Genomic DNA, 19766 nt, shown 5'->3' with positions numbered 1-19766 from the left:
AGAAAGAGAGCCGGCACATCTGCATCATAAATCCCAGCCTGCAGAAGGAATATATCTTCCACAGTCCATTAAGACCAGCCTGACCAATTTGCCCCTTGTTTCACGTGCCTAATGACTCCAGCATGGGCATCGATCAATACAGGATTACAGGATCAGAGAGGCAGACGACGTCTCTCTGACTCTGAGCACATGAAGTGAAGTAGCACTACACTTAACACCACTAACAATTCAGTGGGCTTCTCTTTCTTATCAGCAATTAACAATGCTATGTGTGAGGCCTTCTTTCCAGCACCATATAGAAACCAGCGCTACCTAGTCAAATCAGGTGCAATACCCAAATTAATACTGGGAATGCAGAGGCTACTTTGGGCTCCTGTCTATCCTGTCTAAACTAACTAGCTTCAAACAAACTCCAGTTCTTCACAATTTTAAGTGATTTGTTATGTATATTTCTCTTTTCCTCAAGACCTGTATAGTTTTATGTTTGACTTCTTCTTTCAAACCTTCAGTTTCCTTGGTATAAAATCAGGGGGCAGATCTGTGTTTGGATTAGGCCTGGAGATCATCCTCTGAGCATGTCAGCGATGAAAGGGGTCAATGTGAAGCTCATAGGCTCAGCGGAAAGAACATGTTTTTCACACTGGCAGACAACCTGTTTCTGTGCGTGTATCTGTGCGACTCACTGTGCGTCTCGCCGGCGTGCAGGGTCAGTGCGCACAGCTCCCGACACAGGAGGAGAGAGGACAGAGGGTCTGAGTGGCACGCCATCGCCTGGGAGAGAGGAAAAGAGAAGGAGAAGAAGGACAGAGAGATGAGACAGAGCAAGGGAAGGGGAGAGAGGGATGAGAGGGAGCAGGAGAGAGGGATGAGACAGAGCAGGAGAGAGGGATGAAAAAGATGAGGAAAGATGGAGGGAGATGGGGTGAAAGGAAGAGACGAATAAGAGGAGGGGACAGAGAGGGAAGAAAAGGCAAAGAAGGAGAGAGAAATAAAGAACATTGTTACATGGCCACCAGCCTCCTTACCCATCTGTTTAAGAGCTCAGCTGCAGGATGCACATCCTACATGTTTCCTCAAATGCTGTTTCCTCTGACATAGAGTTATACTGTATTAGCACATTCAGGGGTAACCTTGATCCTGCTGTGAAAGACCTTCAATACTTACTTCCTAGTGTAAAACAGGGGCTCCAAGTCTTTTTCTGGTCGGTCAAAAGAATTTAAAAAATAACCTCCATTAATTGTTTTAACATTTTTTTTTCAGTTATTGTTTTGATGTACTGTATAGCCACCCCATTTACAATGGCTTGTTGTTTTTCAAATCTCGGCTCCCAGCTCTGAGCCCTGCAACCTCTCAAATGGAGAATGTATATAAGCAGACATCTTCGATACACCCACCTTTTAACCACTGATCTATTAACATATAGAGTAAAGGGATTCAGACTCTGACTGGAAGGGAGGCACATTCTGAGCCAGCAGCCACAAGCCTGTAGGGGTCACTGGGTCATTGAGAAAGCACTGGCCAATTAATCTCACCCACACACCACTCACAACCAATAAGTGACATGGTCCAGACTCCAAATCCTGATGTCTGGACCATAAAGTTCAATACATGCTTTACTGATTGAGCCACTCAGGAGCCCCTTGTCACTGAAGTCATAATGAATTGCGACAGAATAGCACTGGAATGGCCACTGAATATGCCATCCTCTGGCGTTATTCATAACATAAATAAAGTTTTTGCAAGGTTCTGGTTAGGTCCAAGTTTACAGCATCAGTTTTAATGCTATAGTTTGGGTTTAAGGATAGTGTTTATCTTTAGGAATGGGATTATGGTATTGTGTTTGTTCTATGTTGATAAATAATCTGTTAAATAAACCGGGTTAGGCTGTAGGGTCAGCCTTAGGGTAAGGGTTATGGTTGGAGTAAGGGTAAAAGATTTTTGTTAGGATTACAATTTGGGGTTCTAGATTTAGGGTTAAGGAGTAATAGCATCACAGATTATACCTGTGCTTTTCAGAAGGAACTCATTCTGATGTGCCATGTATTTGAAGTACTGTATATCCCCTGGTTAAGAGCCACACTCTATCCCAGTGCCTTTGCCCTTGGAGTGAGTCAGTGCTGTGTGGCAATGCAGCGTCGAGTCTGTTCTCAGGGTCTGTCTGGAGGAAGTGCCAGGGGACAGCATGCCACACATGTGGCTCTCTGCCTCTCGACAGGAGAACAGCGATTCACGCAACACAGCTGATTCACGAGGCAGGGGTAGTCAGTTCTTCTCTTTCACAAAAACCCACAATTCCTACCCAACCTGAACCCGAAATGTGGTCTTGAAACCAGTCCCTGCCCCTGCCCCTAAACAAACCTCTCATGGCAGGGCTGAAGAAATGGTCACTGGAGGGGTACTTGTGGGCATTTTGTTTTTACACAGTCATGTACAATGAATAAACAAGAAAACAAATAGAAATAGAAAGATGGGTTGGACTGCACTTTATAAATAAACAACAGAAAAGGAAAAGGAAGTTGTGAAATAAGCATTTTATTCTAAAGTGTCCAAAAATAACTTTTGATGGAAAAATCCTGAAATAAAGGACTTTTAATTTTTAAAATAATTTAAACCCTTTGTACGACATAAAAACGTAGTTTTCTTAGATGAAAAAATAAGTAATTGGGGGTGATTTCACACCAGCCCAACAAACCAGAATAAAGCAGAAAAAGCAGCATTTCATTGCTTGTTAAGTGTCCTCCCGAGACAGGCAGGCGTGCTGGTGTGCCCCCAAAGCTGCACTCATAGTATAAATGTTTTACAACTGACGCCTACACAAGCCTTAATTTCCCTATTTCCCGTTTCTTAATTTCCCCAGTAGTGACCAACCAGCATCATGCCTGCTTAACAACTCTGACAACTTAGAAAGACAAGAAACACACAGATTATTAAAGGAAACAATCAGCACATACAGTAGGGACTGGTTTTCCAGAACTGTTAGAAACATGTAATTTTTAAATGTCATCCAAATTACTCTTTATAAATGTTTTACACTTCTCTTTTTGGATTGCATTTTTTTTTTCATTCACATAACAAAATTCAGGATTCCTGCAATAAATCCCACAGGTGACATGTCTTAATATGTTCGGTGTCCTCCAAGATCTCTTTGGGAATCCTTTATTTTTCTTGAAGAAAGGATTTTCCTGGGGTGGATTCCTGATTCTGAATTCTGTAGGACAGTTCCACAATTTCATATGTATTATTCTACAGGACGCCTGCAAGACCTTCCGTGGATATTTTTGAATATATTGCATAACTTTAAAATATTAGCATTTGAAAACTTAGGCTTTAAGTATCCTCCCACAAAATGAGTATATCCAGTGGACTTTGTATTTGGAAAGCCCTTTAGCAGCTATGATATACCAGACATGTTTGAGTGGAATTCCAAAAGAACTCCCTGTTGTCACACAACAAATCACAGTAAGACAATACAATACAACAAAGTTACCCAGATATTCTATCGTCTTTGGACTATGTCAAGTCGGTAAAAGTAATATTCATACAATATAATATTTCCACCATATTATTTCAAAAACAATTGAAAACACTTGAAAAACTGCTACAGTGAAACAGCTCTTGGCATGTAAAGTATACCGAGACTTTCTATGTTACTGACACTCAGCGGGATGTCGCATGGCTCAGGGCAGACGCACGCCCTCTCTACAGGAGTTTCAGTGCTGGGTGGAGTGGCACTGAGGCTGGGCCCATCACGTGACTATGTATGTTTTCATAAAAGGTTTTCCTGCCGAGGACTAAATCCCTAAATCACAGTGAACTCTGAGTCCTTAACTGCTTCCTTATGTTCAGAGAGCACTGTGTTTAAACTGAATCCCACTACTTGCTGACGAATCCATTATGAGTTTACCCTGGGACCCCTCACTGCTGAGCTCTGGCACAGTCAGCTAGCAAAACAATAGAGAGCATGGTACAGTAGGATTGAGAAGAAGGGAAAGCACAGCAAAGCACAACACAGTAAAATCAATCATCTAACACAGTAAATCAGAGTGAAAGAATGGGACAGCACAGTAAATCAGAGTGAAAGTACAGAACAGCACAGTAAAGTAGAGTGAAAGCATGGGACAACATAGTTAATTGGAGTAAAAGTATAGTACAGCACAGCAAATCAGAGTGAAAGAATGGAACAGCACAGTAAATCAGAGTGAAAGAACAGTAAAGCACAGTAAATCAGAGTGAAAGAATGGGACAGCACAGTAAATCAGAGTAAAAGTATAGTACAGCTCAGTAAAGCAAAGTAAAAGTACAGTACAGCACAGTAAATCAGAGTGAAAGTACAGTACAACACATTGAAAAAATGCCACATTAGCTGTAAACTAGTAAAGGCAAGTTAGAAAAATGCACATCACTGGGAACTTACAGCATGGTAAAAGAGGGGGACAGCCACTTTGCTCATGTGTAAGTGCCCATTGAGAGAAGGTTAAGAACAACGACAAGATGAAACAGGTCAGTTAAATACAACAATAAAACCCTCATGAGGAATATGGGAAATGGAGTGCAGTGCAAGTAAATACCATTAAAGGAAAGGGTTTATCGCAGTGCAATCACAGTAGCACACAGCACATTTAATTCAGGCCTGCTAAAGCAATTAACAAAGCCAGCTCATGAGCAGAAGGCACGAGTGAGAACTGAAGTATCAAGGCAGCCACAAAACCATACACATTTCAACTACATCTCTCACAAATAACCTGTGAATATCTTAGACATTTAAACTTGGAAGATGTTCTTTCCAAGCATTACATTATATTGACCAGATAGGGACCATTCAAAGTCAGATTTAAAGGCATTTTGGACCATCTAAACAGCCCTGGGCTTTACAGTGTTTCAATTACCAGCACAATAAAAACCAATTCATTAACAGCTTTGTTCTGAGAGCTGTGGCAGGGGAGGAGCTGTGGCATAAAAGCTCTTCTGGTTAAAACGCAATCCTCCCTTCATCCTCAGCTTCCTTAATCATACCCAGAAAAACCTGCATGCTTTGTGTGTGTATATCCTTGTGTTTGACTGTGTGCATTGCTATATTTAATGCACTACTCTTACTTCAGGCTGTAGTGAAACAGAAGAGTCTGCAGATAATTTAAAAAATAAAAACATATACATTGGATATTCTCTTTTTTAAAACAGGAAACAATTAGTCATAGCTGGCATGTTATTCTGTTTATCAATAGGGCCTGTTTCAGCAGTAAATGAAGATGGGTATCACATTATGGGGTTTATATTACAGCTTCCTGCTGATCTGGCTCATCCAGATGAGCTGCTAACTAACCACTGAGCCCAGCTGCCCCCGCACAGCTGTTCTGCGCCTTTCTAGACGCACCAATAGCGACACACAGTGGACAGTAAGCAGTACCGCATCTGATGCAACAGGGGGCACTGTACTAGTGCAGCAGGCTAGAGAGTATCCAATAAATCCAAGGCAGTAGCCAATAGTATTGCTTTTGATAAATTAAGGGTAATGTGAATAGTTTTTCAGATTCATATTTTTATTTAAAACTGTTGGAAGGAGGATGAGCACATGAAAAACTACTCATTTAAATGTATTGCTTTATCATTCAGTTCCCAGTCAGGACCTGGTGCAAGCTGCTTAACTAGCACTTACTGCTTTCAGGATTTATGGATTGGTTTCTTCCAGCTTTGAACAGTGTGATGGTGTAATTTTTGCCATTATCCCTGGTACGATTACTCCAGCTGTGGATCATTGATGAACTGAAGTCCTCAAGTTCAAAGTCAAGACTTTCCCTGGGCTACTCAAGGACATTCACTCTCTTGTTCTTAAGCCGCCTCAAGCAACACAGAAAAACCCCAACTACAGAATTAGCAACAAATTACAAATCAGAAATACCCTTAATGCATTTAAGCATTTAAATACCTTTAATGAGTAAACTTTTACTCATTTTACTTATTTTCGTTTCTGGCACAAAAATAAGTTGGTTATGTTTTAGGAAATACCTATGGAATATAAATTTGTCTCAAGCTACAAGTTTCCCACCACAAGTATATAGCGGAGATCTCCAGTCCTTTCTCCTTTTTTTATTCCACCTTCAGTTCTTGGACCTGAATCTGCTCATTTTTGGCTAAACATAAAATGCTGACACCTCTAGAAATTGCATTCTATGTCTTTCAAACAAAAACATGGAAAGAAACTTGAAACTTGAAATATTTCTGTTTAATTAAAATGAGTTTCATCAATCCCTTGCAAATGGGTCACATTGTGATGCAGTGATTGATTGATGAGAATACTGTACCTTGAAGAGCCAGCGAGCAAGAGCAGGGGAGCAGGGCACAGTGCGACACAACTGCCTTAGGAGGCCAGACTGAGCCATCTGGAGCTGCTGGGCGGGACTGGAGCTAGCAAGGAGAAAAACAGTATACCTCTACCAATAACAATGATACAGCTCTACATCTGCACACATACCCCATCACACAATTCTACACCTGCACCTTTACCCAGTGATATAGCTCTACATCTGCACACATAGCCAATCACACAGTTCTACATGAACACCAATACCAATCACACAATTATACATCTCCATCTTTACCCAACAACACAACTCCACATCTCCACCTATACAAATAACACAACTCCATATCTCTAAACCAATAAAAAAACTACTCCATAATTACTTTTCCCAAACATGTTGGAACTGTCCAGCTTTCCCTCAGAACTACCATGCTGGTGGTATAGAAACTGGCCTTCAGCATGACTATCTGCACCAGAGTCTGCATGATAGATAAGGACAACAATAATATAGGTCCCATGCTCTCTTAGGCTGAGGCTGCTCTATTTCATGTGACAGGGCTGTGAATACTGCTCCCAAGGTGATATTTCAGAGGTGGCGCACCTGAAAAACAGCTTCTCCAGGGCCCCACTCTGCTGATCCCTTGGAGTTTGGGGATGTAGTAACAGAGGTAACTGGCTGAAGATGCTGCGGGTGGGCAGGGGAGTAAAGACCGATTCCCCCGGGGGTAGAGGTGGCAGGGTGGACTCAGTCTTTCTGCAAGGGCTGAAAAATTCTGTGGAGACTCTGGGAAACAACAGAAAAGTTGTTTGACACACTTTGGGAAATTAATTGAGATCCAGAGAGAAAAGGGGTGCAAAGGGGGGGGTGGGAAAGTGAAGAGACAGAACCAAACAGAGAAAGGGGTGAATACAGGAGAAGAAAGAGCGAGCATGAGATCAGTGTTGAAGGAGGCAGCGGAAAAGGAAAGAACAAGTGGAAAGGCCATCAGGAGAATCTAGGAAAGTGGCGGAGAGAGGGATACAAAGTTACAGTGATGGGAAGAGAGACGAGAAAGGAGAGAATGACAGAGATTAAGAAAAAGAGGGGAGAGAGGGGGTAGAACTGAAGAAGAGATAGAGAAGAAGAAGGAGAGGGAAATAGAGCACTGAGACAAAGGGAGCAGATAAGCAGAGACAAGAATAAAAACGTTCAGTTGTTATAGGAATGCCATCTCTCCTGAGTCCATACCTTGCAAAACACAATGCATACAAAATACTAAATCCTAGTAAAAAAATTCAACTGTCAGAAAAACGGGTTTAAGATTTTGGGGAGTTTTTGTCTTACCCTGTGAAGTCATGGTCCCCCTGGCTCCCCTCTCTCTCCTGCTCCTGGGTGACCTCCTGTAGCTCTAGGATCAGCCTCTGCAGCTTCCTCTCCTCTTCCAATACTTGTGGTTTGGGCAGTGAACTGCAGGCACACACTGAGGCCTAACACAGCTATTCACATTGAGCAGTATCTCAGCTCCACACATCAACGAACACGCCATTAAGGCCGATAGTCTGGGCAATGAACAACACACTCATACTAAGCGCAAAGGTAATGCACATAATCAAGGTTTGCAGTTTTTGGGCAACATGTGTACTCTTGATGACAAACTCAGCTATACACTAACACTCAAATGTGTTAATTTTATGAATAAAATAGCTAACTCTTTCACACTGAAATATTTAGAAACTGCTGGGGGTTGTACTATTCAATGGTTCTGTACTGTCAGAGTGCCATTCAGCACGCACATCACAGCCCAATCCCAGCCCTCATGCCACTGTAGTGTCATGGAAGCAAACTAAGAAATTACTGTTAACAAAGCACGCCAACTTAGACAGAAGCGAGACCTGTCCCTCTTACTACAGCAGCTGCCCACAATATGAATGTCTTAACTTACCCTTTAGCCTTTTCTTTTAGAAGGAATTGCAGATTGTTGAAGTAGTGACTTGCTACCTAAAAAATGTTAGAATAGTTGGTTATCCAATATTCAGGCTGGGGAATTCCTTTTTAAAAAAGTACTCTCAGTATGGGTCTATGATTTAAGCATGTAATCAGTAGAAATAATGGTGCAATTAATTTAATGTATAGCAGCGATTCTGTGAGAGCCTACCAATTTACTGACTTCCACACAGATCTGCTGTCTGAAAGTGCTCATTTAACACACCTTACTGAACTGAACGAGGGGCAAACCATGTCCCTGTTCTTCTGCATTATACTGTACGTGGGTCCTAGAAACATACATGCCAGGAACAGCATTCACTTAAGGTGAATTAGGGATGAAATGCGATTGGGAGAAGGTATGAAGGTAGGCTTAGAAATGTGCTCACATATAAGCTCTTTGGCAAAACTTATTTTGAAATTGCAGAAAAGCCCCTGTTGAATTCCCCTTACCACTGCCTTCTCTTGTGCCGGGGTGCCACCTGCAACTCCCTGCGTTTGAGGGCAGCCAGGGGTCGAGGGGTGATGTAGGAGAGAGGCCACGTTATGCTGTCTGTCTGTCCCAGAATGCAGTCCCTCACAGGCAGTCTGACAGAAAGCTTTACGTGTGCCCACCACTCCAGCCATGGCGTGCAGCACTGCGTGGAGCAGCTCAGGTGAGCCTGGCTGGCCACTGCCAAGAGGAGCAGGCGTCTCAACATCTGGTGAAAGGGTGTGTTTCCTGGGATTCTCACAGATAGAGGGAGCTCCAGCTGAGTCTGAGGAATCTGCTGTTCCAGTCTGGGAGAATCCCAGAGGCCCGGGACACAGCTGTCCTGACTGATCCTGCTGTCTAGGAGACATTTTGAATGGAGAATGCTCACACTCAACAGCCTTCACAGTTACTTCTATATCCAGAGTGCTCCTGTTTGCTGTATCTTTGTTTGGAGTGCTTTTCCTTTGGGCAACATTCCCATTCAGATTGGCTGTAACTAACGCTTTGCCAGCTGCAGCCTTGTGCATTACAGGACTGTCACCAGGTAGCCCTGGGAGGCAGGGAGAATTATTGTCACAGACTGGCTTGTTCCTCAGTGCCTTTCGCCTTGTTACAGTGATGCTACCTGCTGCTGTGTTTTTCCCAGCCAATGAAGTCTTGCTGGCTGACACATCTGTTGAGACCAGAGGACTTTGTTGCACCGGGGTATCTGGAGAGCTGCTCACTGACAGTGCCCCAGGAGAGAACAATGGAGGATGAATAGACAATAGAGTATTTGGGACTGGAATATTAGTACCAGTTAATGATACTGCACTAATAGCAGTTAATGATGCTGTCTTGGCTGGACTGTTCTTAGAGGCTTGTGTATTGATCCCTTCAGACCTATTGACCAGTGAAGCCTGAGATGCAGTAATATATCTGTTGGTTGCAGCAGATGTTTCATTTATCTTCATGGACACAGACCCAATGCCCTCAGATGCCACAGTGCCGCTCATTTCACTGACATTTGTATCTATCAGGGATCCTGGGACAGGATGTGGCCTAATCCTTCGAGATAAGTTTTTATTGACGGCAGAACTCTCAGTGACTACACCTTTATTAAGATGTAATGTTCTGGCAGCTGCAGCTCTTAGCTTTTTGTCTGGGACAGACTTCCTGATTGGAGAGTTTCTCTTACACAGAGAGTTGCTACATCTATTCAGAGCATCTCTAGTGTGTAATGTGTCTAATGTTTTGTAGAGTGAAGAATGCAAATCTGACCATCTTAAGATCAAGGTGGGGCTGCAAGAACTCGGCAGAAAGCAGGGGGTCTCGCTTTGTGGAGTGCTCTTCGTCTCTGGGATATTACTCTGTGATAAAGGGCTGCCGAATGGAGAATTTCCAGTGGCTTGAAGGTTCTTTACAGCAGGCAATTTCTCAGTAGCTGGAGAATTTTTAATGGCTGGAGAATTTGTAATGGTTGGAAAATCCTTAATAGCTGGTGAGTTCACATTAGTTGGAGCATTTCTAGTAACTTGGATATTTTTAGTGGTTAAAGAAACCTTAGTGAATGGAAATACCATAGTGGTTGGAGAAAGCTTATTGGCTGGAGAATTCCTACTGAGTGAAGTGTTCTTGAGGTCTGTGTAGTTCTTAGTTTGTGATGCATTCTTAGTATCTAGAGAATTTTTAGTGCTTTTAGTATTCTTAGTGTCTGGAAAAATTTTAGAGGCTGGAGATGTTTTAATGGCTGTAGTATTCATAGTGATGGGATAAGGTTTAGAGGCTATAAAATCTGTAGTGACTGTAGTATTCTTAGTGTCTGAAGAAATTTTAGAGTCTGGATATTTTTTATTGACTGTAGTATTCTTTGTGGCTGGAGAACTTTTAGAAGCAGGAGAAATTTTAGAGACTGTAAAATTTGTAGTGACTGCAGTATTCGTTGTAACCAGAGAAATTTTAATGGTCGGAGAAGTTTTAGTGGCTGTAGTATTCTTAGGGACAGGAGAAATTTTAGAAGCTAGAGAATTTTTAATGACTGTAGTATTCTTAGTGCCTGGAGAAATTTTAGAGGCTGGAGAACTTTTAGTGGTTGTTGTATTCTTAGTGCCTGGAGAACTTTTAGAGGCTGGAGAACTTTTAGTGGTTGTAGTATTCTTAGTGCCCGGAGAACTTTTAGAGGCTGGAGAACTTTTAGTGGTTGTAGTATTCTTAGTGCCTGGAGAACTTTTAGAGGCTGGAGAATTTTTAATGGCTGTAGTATTCTTTGTAACCAGAGAAATTTTAATGGTTGGAGAAGTTTTAGTGACTGTAGTATTCTTAGTGACAGGAGAAATTTTAGAGTCTGGAGAAGTTTTAGTGGCAGTAACATTCTTAGTGACAGGATAAATTTTAGAGTCTGGAGAAGTTTTAGTGGCAGTAACATTCTTAGTGACAGGAGAAATTTTAGAGTCTGGAGAAGTTTTAGTGGCAGTAACATTCTTAGTGACAGGAGAAATTTTAGAGTCTGGAGAAGTTTTAGTGGCAGTAAAATTCTTAGTGACAGGAGACATTTTAGAGGCTGGAGAATTTTTAATGACTGTAGTATTCTTTGTAACCAGAGAAATTCTAATGGTCGGAGAAGTTTTAGTGGCAGTAACATTCGTAGTGACAGGAGAAATTTTAGAGGCTGTAGAAGTTTTAGTGGCTGTAACATTCGTAGTGACAGGAGAAATTTTAGAGGCTGGAGAAGTTTTAATAACTCTAGTATTCATAGTTTCTGGAGAAATATTAGAGGCTTTTGAATTTTTAGAGGCTGTAGTATTCTTAGTGACAGGAGACATTTTAGAGGCTGGAGAAATTTTAGTGGCTGTAGAATTCTTAGTGTCTGTTGAAATTTTAGAGGCCGGAGATTTTTCAGTGGCTGTAGTATTCTTAGTGTCTGGAGACATTTTTGAGGCTGGAGAATTTTTTGTAGCTATAATGTTCTTTGTGACCAGAGACATTTTTGAGGCTGAAGAAGCTTTAGTGACTGTAATATTCTTAGTGACTGTTGAAATTTCAGAAGAGACAGAATTTGTAGTGACGGTAGTGTTTTTAGTGGTTGGAGTATTCTTAATATCTGGAGTAAACCTAGCGGTTAGAGTATTCTTAGCAACTGACATATTCTTAGTCACTGGAGAATTCATACTGACTGGAGAAAGTTCAGAAGCAGTTTTAGTGATTGAAATATTCTTAGTAGCTGGAGTAATCTTTGTGCCCGATGATGTCTTAGTGTTTGGAGAGTGCTTTGTGACTTGCAGCTTCTTAGTGTCTCGGGTATTGGCAGTGGTTGGAGGGCTCCTAGCGCCTTGAGTTCTCTTACTTACAGTAGGGTTCTGGTTCTTAGCGGATGGCGATTTCTTCCTAGTTTGGGTGTTCTGTGCATCTGCAGTTGGGTCAGTGGGTGAAGTTCTAGTTTTAGCTGACTTGCTGAGAGGTGATTTTGGAGCTGCTGGGTCTGCGTGGATGGACGCGTGCTCAGTGGTGGGGCTGCCATCAGACAGGGAGTCTTCACTACTGCTGACTAGCCGGCGGGACCAGGATCTCCGGGCTGCCTTGGCGCTTCTGGACTGAGCCGGACCTGCAGACTGTGGGCGGACCCTCTTTCGCTTCCCGCCTGTGCTAGTATCCAGCAAAATTCCCTTTCTCACTATACCGGTCCCATCTCGGATTGGGAGCCCACAGGGTAGGGGCACAGGACAGGAAGAGGACATGGAAGAAGGATACGCTGTTTGGACTGCGATTGACAGCTTTTGCTGTGGTGTGCCAGGGAGGGACCCTATGAAGGATAGAGAACAACATTGATAAGAACAAAGATAAGAACACAACAGTTAATAAATAACCACATAAAATAATCAGAGTAATTAAACATCACCTGCATTAGAAGAGCGGGCACCTGTGGGTGGCTTAGACTCCTGGAAAAAGAGAGAAAAACAGCTCTAGCATTAAGTTAACTAACACAAAGAAGACAGACACACTATCAAGGTTAGGACAGCCTCTGTGAATTAGTCAGTAAAAACTGGATCTTCAATGATTCTATGGAAATTGAAGGAATAAATGAAGGAATAAATATGGAACTGAACTGAATAAATGGAAATCGGCATTTATACTAGACAGTATTGCAATAGTATTGCATTTAAACAAGAAACATATTGCGTTTATACAAGATAGCTGCATTAAAACGCGATAGTTAATTTGTGAACAATATTGCTTACTATATTGCTTATATATTGTCCCATGCAAGAGTAGCAACATTTTAACAACAAAAGAATATCATCACACTCTTCTTTCTGCAAAAACGTCATCTGTAGATTATTAATATAGTAAGTAATGTTGTCTTACTGTCAAGTCATTGTAAATGTATTCTGTTCAATGTTTAAAGATTGGGCAAAAACCTATGTACAGGACATTTTTCTGCAGTTTCTTGTTTAAATGCAATACTGTCTCATTTAAACGCAAGAAATGTTTTTTACTCCGTGGCGCTAATAAGATTCCGTATGATTATAAAAGATCAACAGTCAGAATTTTCAACAGGTATTTCCCGTTTGCAGTTTTCAAAGCATCGAAAGAGAGAAACTGAGCCGCAGACAGTTATCGGGCAGTCATCGACAGGCAGGCAGGAAGACCAACAGGAGACACACATGTCCAGAGACACAGACCTGCGAGCACAGCTGTTGAAGGAGCCGCCGGGCCTCCCTCAGCTTCTTCTCTCTGCGCAGGGTTCGGTACCACTCCAGATTGTCCAGGTATCGCCGCGTCCGGTATCCAGGGATGGGCCGACGCCGCTTGTGACCCAGAGAGCGGCGGAAGGAAGTGGGGGCCCCATCGGAAGGGGGTGACCCTGATGAGGAAGAGGAAGGGGATGGGGACTCGGAGCTGGGGCTACATAGCTGGAGAGTCCTGACAGAGCGAGATGGGCTGTACCCCAACTCCCCTTCTTCCTTGGTGTTCTTGTCAAGGAGCCTCTGCAGGGCTGGAGGTCTGCAGGCCTGGGGAGGACGGTGGCAGGGGGCAGCTCTGGCTCCAGCCGGAGGGGAGGAATGATGGAGAACGGTGGGTGGAGGAGGGGGAGATGGGATCGGGGTGCACCTGGCATGCTTGGTTCTACCAGAGGCAACCTGCTTGACCATGGAGCTCGGGGCGTGAGGCTGTTTGGGCGTCTGTGTCTGGGCACGGGCTGCAGTCTGGAGAGTGCGGGCAGGGGAGGGCGAGCTGAGTTTCAGGGACATGGCTGGCCTCTCTCTTGCGGGCACGGGCAGCTCGGGCACCGGCACGCAGCACCACGTGGCTTCGGGGACAGCAAAGGTGACCCTCTTGGAGACAGGGGGCAGCATATGAGCCGTGTGTCTGCTTGCTGCTCTCCTGCCCAGGCCCCTGAGACGCAGACAGTCCCTGTCAGGCAGGGGTGCAGTGTACTTGACAAGCGGCCACCTGTACATGGCCCCCTTCCAGTGTGGGGCGACCGGCAGGCATGGTTTCCTCCTCACGGGGAGCGCCAGCAGCTGAGAATGACCGCCCGGTTTCTTCAGGCAGCTTTGCCGCGGGCTGGGGAAAGCAGTGCCTGGATTTTTCTGTGCTGAACTGTGGGGATCCCCAGCTGTGGCGCTCTTGGATGTCCCCACTACATAAAAAATGTAAAAAGAACAGAAGACCTTCTAAATTCATTCCATTACAGATATTTAATGGAATGAAATGGAATTGCCATAATGGAATTGCCAGCAGCTACATCACCCTGCAACACACAACTGGCCCCCCACTGAAACTAAGCAGGTGTGAGCCTGGTCAGTACCTGGATGGGAGACCTCCTGGGAAAAACTAAGGTTGCTGCTGGAAGTGGTGTTAGTGGGTCCAGCAGGGGGTGCTCACCCTGCAGTCCATGTGGGTCCTAATGCCCCAGTATAGTGACGGGGACACTAAACTATAAACAGGTGCCATCCTTCGGATGAGATGTAAAACCGAGGTCCTGACTCTCTGTGGTCATTAAAAATCCCAGGGCGCTTCTCGAAAAGAGTAGGGGTGTAACCCCGGCGTCCTGGCCAAATTTCCCCATTGGCTTTTACCAATCATGGCCTCCTAATAATCCCCCTCTATGAATAGGCTTCATTACTCTGCTCTCCTCCCCACTGATAGCTGGTGTGTGGTGAGTGTACTGGCGCACTATGGCTGCCGTCGCATCATCCAGGTGGGGCTGCACATTGGTGGTGGTGGAGGGGAGTCCCCATTACCTGTAAAGCACTTTGAGTGGAGTGTCCAGAAAAGCGCTATATAAGTGTAAGCAATTATTATTATTATTTGCTACAGCTGGGCCCTAACATGCGTGATCAAATGAATTATCAACTATTAAAACAGTTAAAAACCTGTTTGTGGGAAATCCAGCAATGGAAGTCATATACAGCATGTAAGTCTTATACATGCAATGCACTATATGATAATAATGCAGTATATACTAGAATACTAGAGTGTACTCCAGCTATGTAAAGAGCTAGTGTAGAATAACACAGGATAGTATTTCCAGTATCACAAAGGGGCATTTGTTTATTAGAGATGAAAAGTAGCTACAGACGATGACATTATTATGATAACTCCTAGTGGGCAAAATGGGAATTTCTATCAAAGGACTGCAGGGGCATGTCCAGTATGCAGGGTGTGACTGGAGACACAGGCACTGCGGAGCCTGCAGTGTGTCTGAGAGGACCAGTAAGGCTGCAGTCCAGGCTGGCGATCCTGTCTCACCTGCAGAAGCCTCTCTCTTGGGCTCAGCTCCTCTTTCTGCAGCGTCTCTGAAACACAGCAGCAAACTTCACTGTACCCTTCCATACTCCACTTAACGAAAAACAGATACATCCAAACATGGGGGAGGAGGGGGTGGTTAAAGTAAATATGTACAAGTACCCATAGAGTTCTGTTGTGGAGCTGGTGGTTATATTTATTTTTATTTAGGAAAAAGGGGGAAATCTGAAACACAGTAACTTCTGTTTAAATATGCAGCATCCAATCCAACCACCGATTTTCTAACCCCTTTATACAGTACAGGCAAGCAAGTTCATCACAGGGCACACACATTCACACCAGGGCCAATATTCCCAGAAGCCAATTCACTTACCAGCATGTCTTTGGAAGGAGGAAGGATTCAAAGCACCAGGTGGAAACACATGCAAACACAGGGAGAACATACAAACTCACACAGACAGCACCCCAGGTCTGGAATTGAACCTAGGGCCCCAGCACTGCCAGGCTGCCATTCTCTTCACTGCATGACCATGCCACCCCAAAACTGCAACAGGTAAGAACTATTGCAGTAACCGTTGTATAGTGAGTTCATAGCAAGTTAACGATTTTTTAAATAATGGCTATGGCGTCACGTTTTTTAAGTCTGCAGTGACAACCCCATTTTGAGTTTGAATTATTAGTTTCTGCATTCAGTGCGTATTCTGCCTTCTTTAAAGGATTGTTATTTATTTTTGAGCATGTAAGGGAAAAAAAACGGCTGTAAGTGGTATTCTGTGAAACATCAAAAGAACAGCTTAATCTCACTTTATGATATTATCCGTTTTTATTACTTCACCTGCGGTTTAAATGGCAATAGTCAATTACATAATAAGAAAAACATCACAAGATGCGACCCTACCGTCTGGGTTCCTTGCGAGAGTGGTATTGGGGTTTCATGGTGCTTTAATCACTCGACGCGTCTGTCTGAACAGCCGCTTTTATCCAGCGGAGCGCCTCCGGCTCCGAAGAAGCTTCGAGTTTCAACCGACGGCGCTTTCGAAAACCGCGGCGTGGCTCGCGCGCCGGTAACTCCGGTGGAAAAGCAACCGGTGATGTAAGATATGTGATACTGCCTCCGTGTGAGATGATCCGTACTGTACACTGTACAGTGATGTGAAAAAGTGTTTGCCCCCTTCCTGATTTCTTATTTTTTTGCATGTCTGTCACACTGAAATGTTTCAGATCATCAAACAAATTGAAATATTAGACAAAGATACAGTAACACAAGTAAACACAAAATGCAGTTTTTAAATGAAGGTTTTTATTATTAAGGAGAAAAAAAATCCAACCCTACATGGCCCTGTGTGAAAAAGTGATTGCCCCCTAAACCTAATAACTGGTTGGGACACCCTAAACAACTGCAATCAAGCATTTGCGTTTGCGATAACTGTCTTTTACAGCGCTGTGGAGGAATTTTGTCCCACTCATCTTTGCATAATTGTTATAATTCAGCCACATTGGAGGGTTTTCATGCCACAACATCTCGATCGGATTCAGGTCAGGACTTTGACTAGGCCACTCCAAAGTCTTCATTTTGTTTTTCTTAAGCCAATCAGAGGTGGACTTGCTGGTGTGTTTTGGATCATTGTCCTGCTGCAGAACCCAAGTGTGCTTCATTGCAGGGATTTTGTTTTCCCTTAATAATAAAAACCTTCATTTAAAAACTGAATTTTGTGTTTACTTGTGTTATCTTTGTCTAATATTTCAATTTGTTTGATGATCTGAAACATTTCAAAGTGACAAACATGCAAAAAAATAACAATTCAGGAAGGGGGCAAACACTTTTTCACACCACTGTACGTACGCTACATTGTAGTGGGTCAAACAGTGGGGGTCATATTTAAAAGGCGTCTAACATCAAACTCAAAACCTAGAAATACTGTATCAATATTCATCTTTTAAAAGGAGAAGCAATACTGATAACTCTCAGTAAGGTTTTTTAATGATTACAGATATACTTTTTATAAACGTATTTCTTAGGGTTAATTTAGACTCCCCGAAGTGAGTGCAGGAATAATTAATGACAACAGCCTGCCTCTCTAACCACTTACTGAGTCTATCACAATATCAAGTAAAATCCCCAGCTCTACTCATGCTGGGACAGGCACTCAGTAGACTGGTCTTTGGGGCACCCCTGAAAAGGCAGCTGAAGGCCCTGAAAATAACGCCCAGCCTGGGAAGCACATGGACGTGGCTTGTCCATAACAGAGGCTGCTGGGAGTCTGGCGAGGTCTCGTCTACAGCAGAGGCTGCTGGGAATCGGGCGAGGTCTCATCTACAGGAGAGGTTGCTGGGAGTCGGGCGAGGTCTCGTTTACAGTCAATCAAGAGCTACAGGACCAAGGCACAGGCAGGATTATGACCTAAAGGTGAAGTATGGAGGGGGTCTTTAAGAGCAAGTCTGGATCAAAGCAGATCAGGGTGCTGTTGCTCCAACCTCATCTCCAAGTGGACTGAGTGTTGAGGGGGTGAGTGAGACCATCTACTGCCTGTTCCTGCCCCCATGCTGCCTAGTTGAATTCACAGAGATAATAAACATTAAACTTTCAAGCTAAACTTTATATAGCACCTTTAAAAGTGCCATCTCAAAGAGCTTTACAGAGACTTGAAAAATACACACTGAGAGGAGATAGCAGAATTAAAGTTACAATGGGGGTTTGGAATCCAGAAGGAAGGCAATAGGGCAGACACATAACAAGTTAAATAAAAACCCTTCTAAAAAAGAGGGTTTTCAATCTAGAGATCGTATAGCCCTCTGTCATGGGGGGAGCAGGTTAAGCACTCAAACTTCCAGTTTAAGGGCCAGGCACCACCACTCGCTATCTCAGCAGCCTCTGCTGTAGACGAGACCTCCCCAGACTCCCAGCAATCCCTGCTGTAGATGAGACCTCGTCAGACTCCCAGCAGCCTCTGCTATGGACAAGATCTCGCCAGACTCCCAGCAATCCCTGCTGTAGATGAGACCTCGTCAGACTCCCAGCAGCCTCTGCTATGGACAAGATCTCGCCAGACTCCCAGCAATCCCTGCTGTAGATTAGACCTCGTCAGACTCCCAGCAGCCTCTGCTATGGACAAGATCTCTCCAGACTCCCAGCAATCCCTGCTGTAGATGAGACCTCGTCAGACTCCCAGCAGCCTCTGCTATGGACAAGATCTCGCCAGACTCCCAGCAATCCCTGCTGTAGATGAGACCTCGTCAGACTCCCAGCAGCCTCTGCTATGGACAAGATCTCGCCAGACTCCCAGCAATCCCTGCTGTAGATTAGACCTCGCCAGACTCCCAGCAGCCTCTGCTATGGACAAGATCTCGCCAGACTCCCAGCAATCCCTGCTGTAGATGAGACCTCGTCAGACTCCCAGCAGCCTCTGCTATGGACAAGATATCGCCAGACTCCCAGCAATCCCTGAGCCCCCCGGTCATGGACTGCAGAGATTATTTCCCTTTCTTTTTGCACCTCTCCCTGCTCATTCTCCCCTTCTTCCCCTTCTTCCCCCCTATAAAAAAGTGATGTTAATGAATGCTGCACTCTTCCTCCCTGTTATTGAGTTAAGATTAAGATGAAAGACAAAAGACCCCTGTGATTCTGCAATCTTCCCTGGCTGCTTCCTTCACCACGCGCTGACACACTGACAGGGAAAACAGGGGAGAGCGCTCAATTCCATATTTGGCGCCTGCAGACCAGAGGACCAGGAGTCACACCTCCAGCGTATAAAGGAGTATGCATTGGTAAAATGGTTTTTCAAGATGAAAAGATCAGGTAGATCCAAAGTTTGGTATGCACTGTGTGTCTTAAGCCTAACAGATAAAGGGCACCTCTTCAGTTTTGAATGGACACAAGGGGACCTGATTCTTCAAGAGGTCAACGTCAACCCAGCACAGTTTTTCAGGATCAAAGGTGTAACATCAGAGAAGACAAGTAATTCTCTAAAGGGAAGTGACTGTAAACAGTCCAGTATTTGTAGAGGGAGTATGAAACAAACTGCCAAACCACCTTAGTGAAGCTGATTCTCTGCTGGTCTTCAAGAAAGGGCCGCACACTAGCAAACAAAAGAGGCTGATGGGCCAACTTTTAAGGTTATGTACATTAAAATGCCACACTGCGCCATTGAACTACTGTATCTCGCACTGTAGAGAGAGCAGTACTTCTTTAAAATATCAAATTCACCTCCTGTCATCTCACTGGTTAGCCGTGTCACACGTGACTCTCACTTCGCTATCTGATTGGATAATTTGTAAGCAAGAATTCCGGGTAATAGAGCAGA

The 19766-nt window shown here is 43.9% G+C and overlaps 1 protein-coding gene across 3 annotated transcripts in view; it reads right to left on the bottom strand.

The window, feature by feature from the left end:
* Window positions 1-16476, bottom strand: part of LOC107076754 (uncharacterized) — a 95475-nt gene extending 78999 nt beyond the window's left edge. For all 3 annotated transcript variants that reach the window (XR_011182751.1, XM_069181009.1, XM_069181011.1), the window contains exons 1-10: window positions 16364-16476; window positions 15469-15515; window positions 13395-14356; window positions 12611-12650; window positions 8715-12514; window positions 8221-8276; window positions 7623-7745; window positions 6900-7082; window positions 6300-6402; window positions 684-771 (exon numbers count right to left, since the gene is read on the bottom strand). Coding sequence is in view for 2 of the 3 variants with exons in the window: in XM_069181009.1 (XP_069037110.1) it covers window positions 684-771; window positions 6300-6402; window positions 6900-7082; window positions 7623-7745; window positions 8221-8276; window positions 8715-12514; window positions 12611-12650; window positions 13395-14356; window positions 15469-15515; window positions 16364-16401 (5440 nt within the window). In the remaining variant the exon portion in view is untranslated. The remainder of the gene's footprint in view (window positions 1-683; window positions 772-6299; window positions 6403-6899; window positions 7083-7622; window positions 7746-8220; window positions 8277-8714; window positions 12515-12610; window positions 12651-13394; window positions 14357-15468; window positions 15516-16363) is intronic.
* Between the last annotated feature and the right edge of the window lie 3290 nt (window positions 16477-19766).

The sequence above is a fragment of the Lepisosteus oculatus genome, chromosome 2 (assembly GCF_040954835.1).
Source record: "Lepisosteus oculatus isolate fLepOcu1 chromosome 2, fLepOcu1.hap2, whole genome shotgun sequence".
In the NCBI taxonomy this organism is placed as follows: Eukaryota; Metazoa; Chordata; class Actinopteri; order Semionotiformes; family Lepisosteidae; genus Lepisosteus; species Lepisosteus oculatus.
Note: the sequence above shows the minus strand (reverse complement) of the source record. Positions and strands in the feature narration are given on the sequence as shown.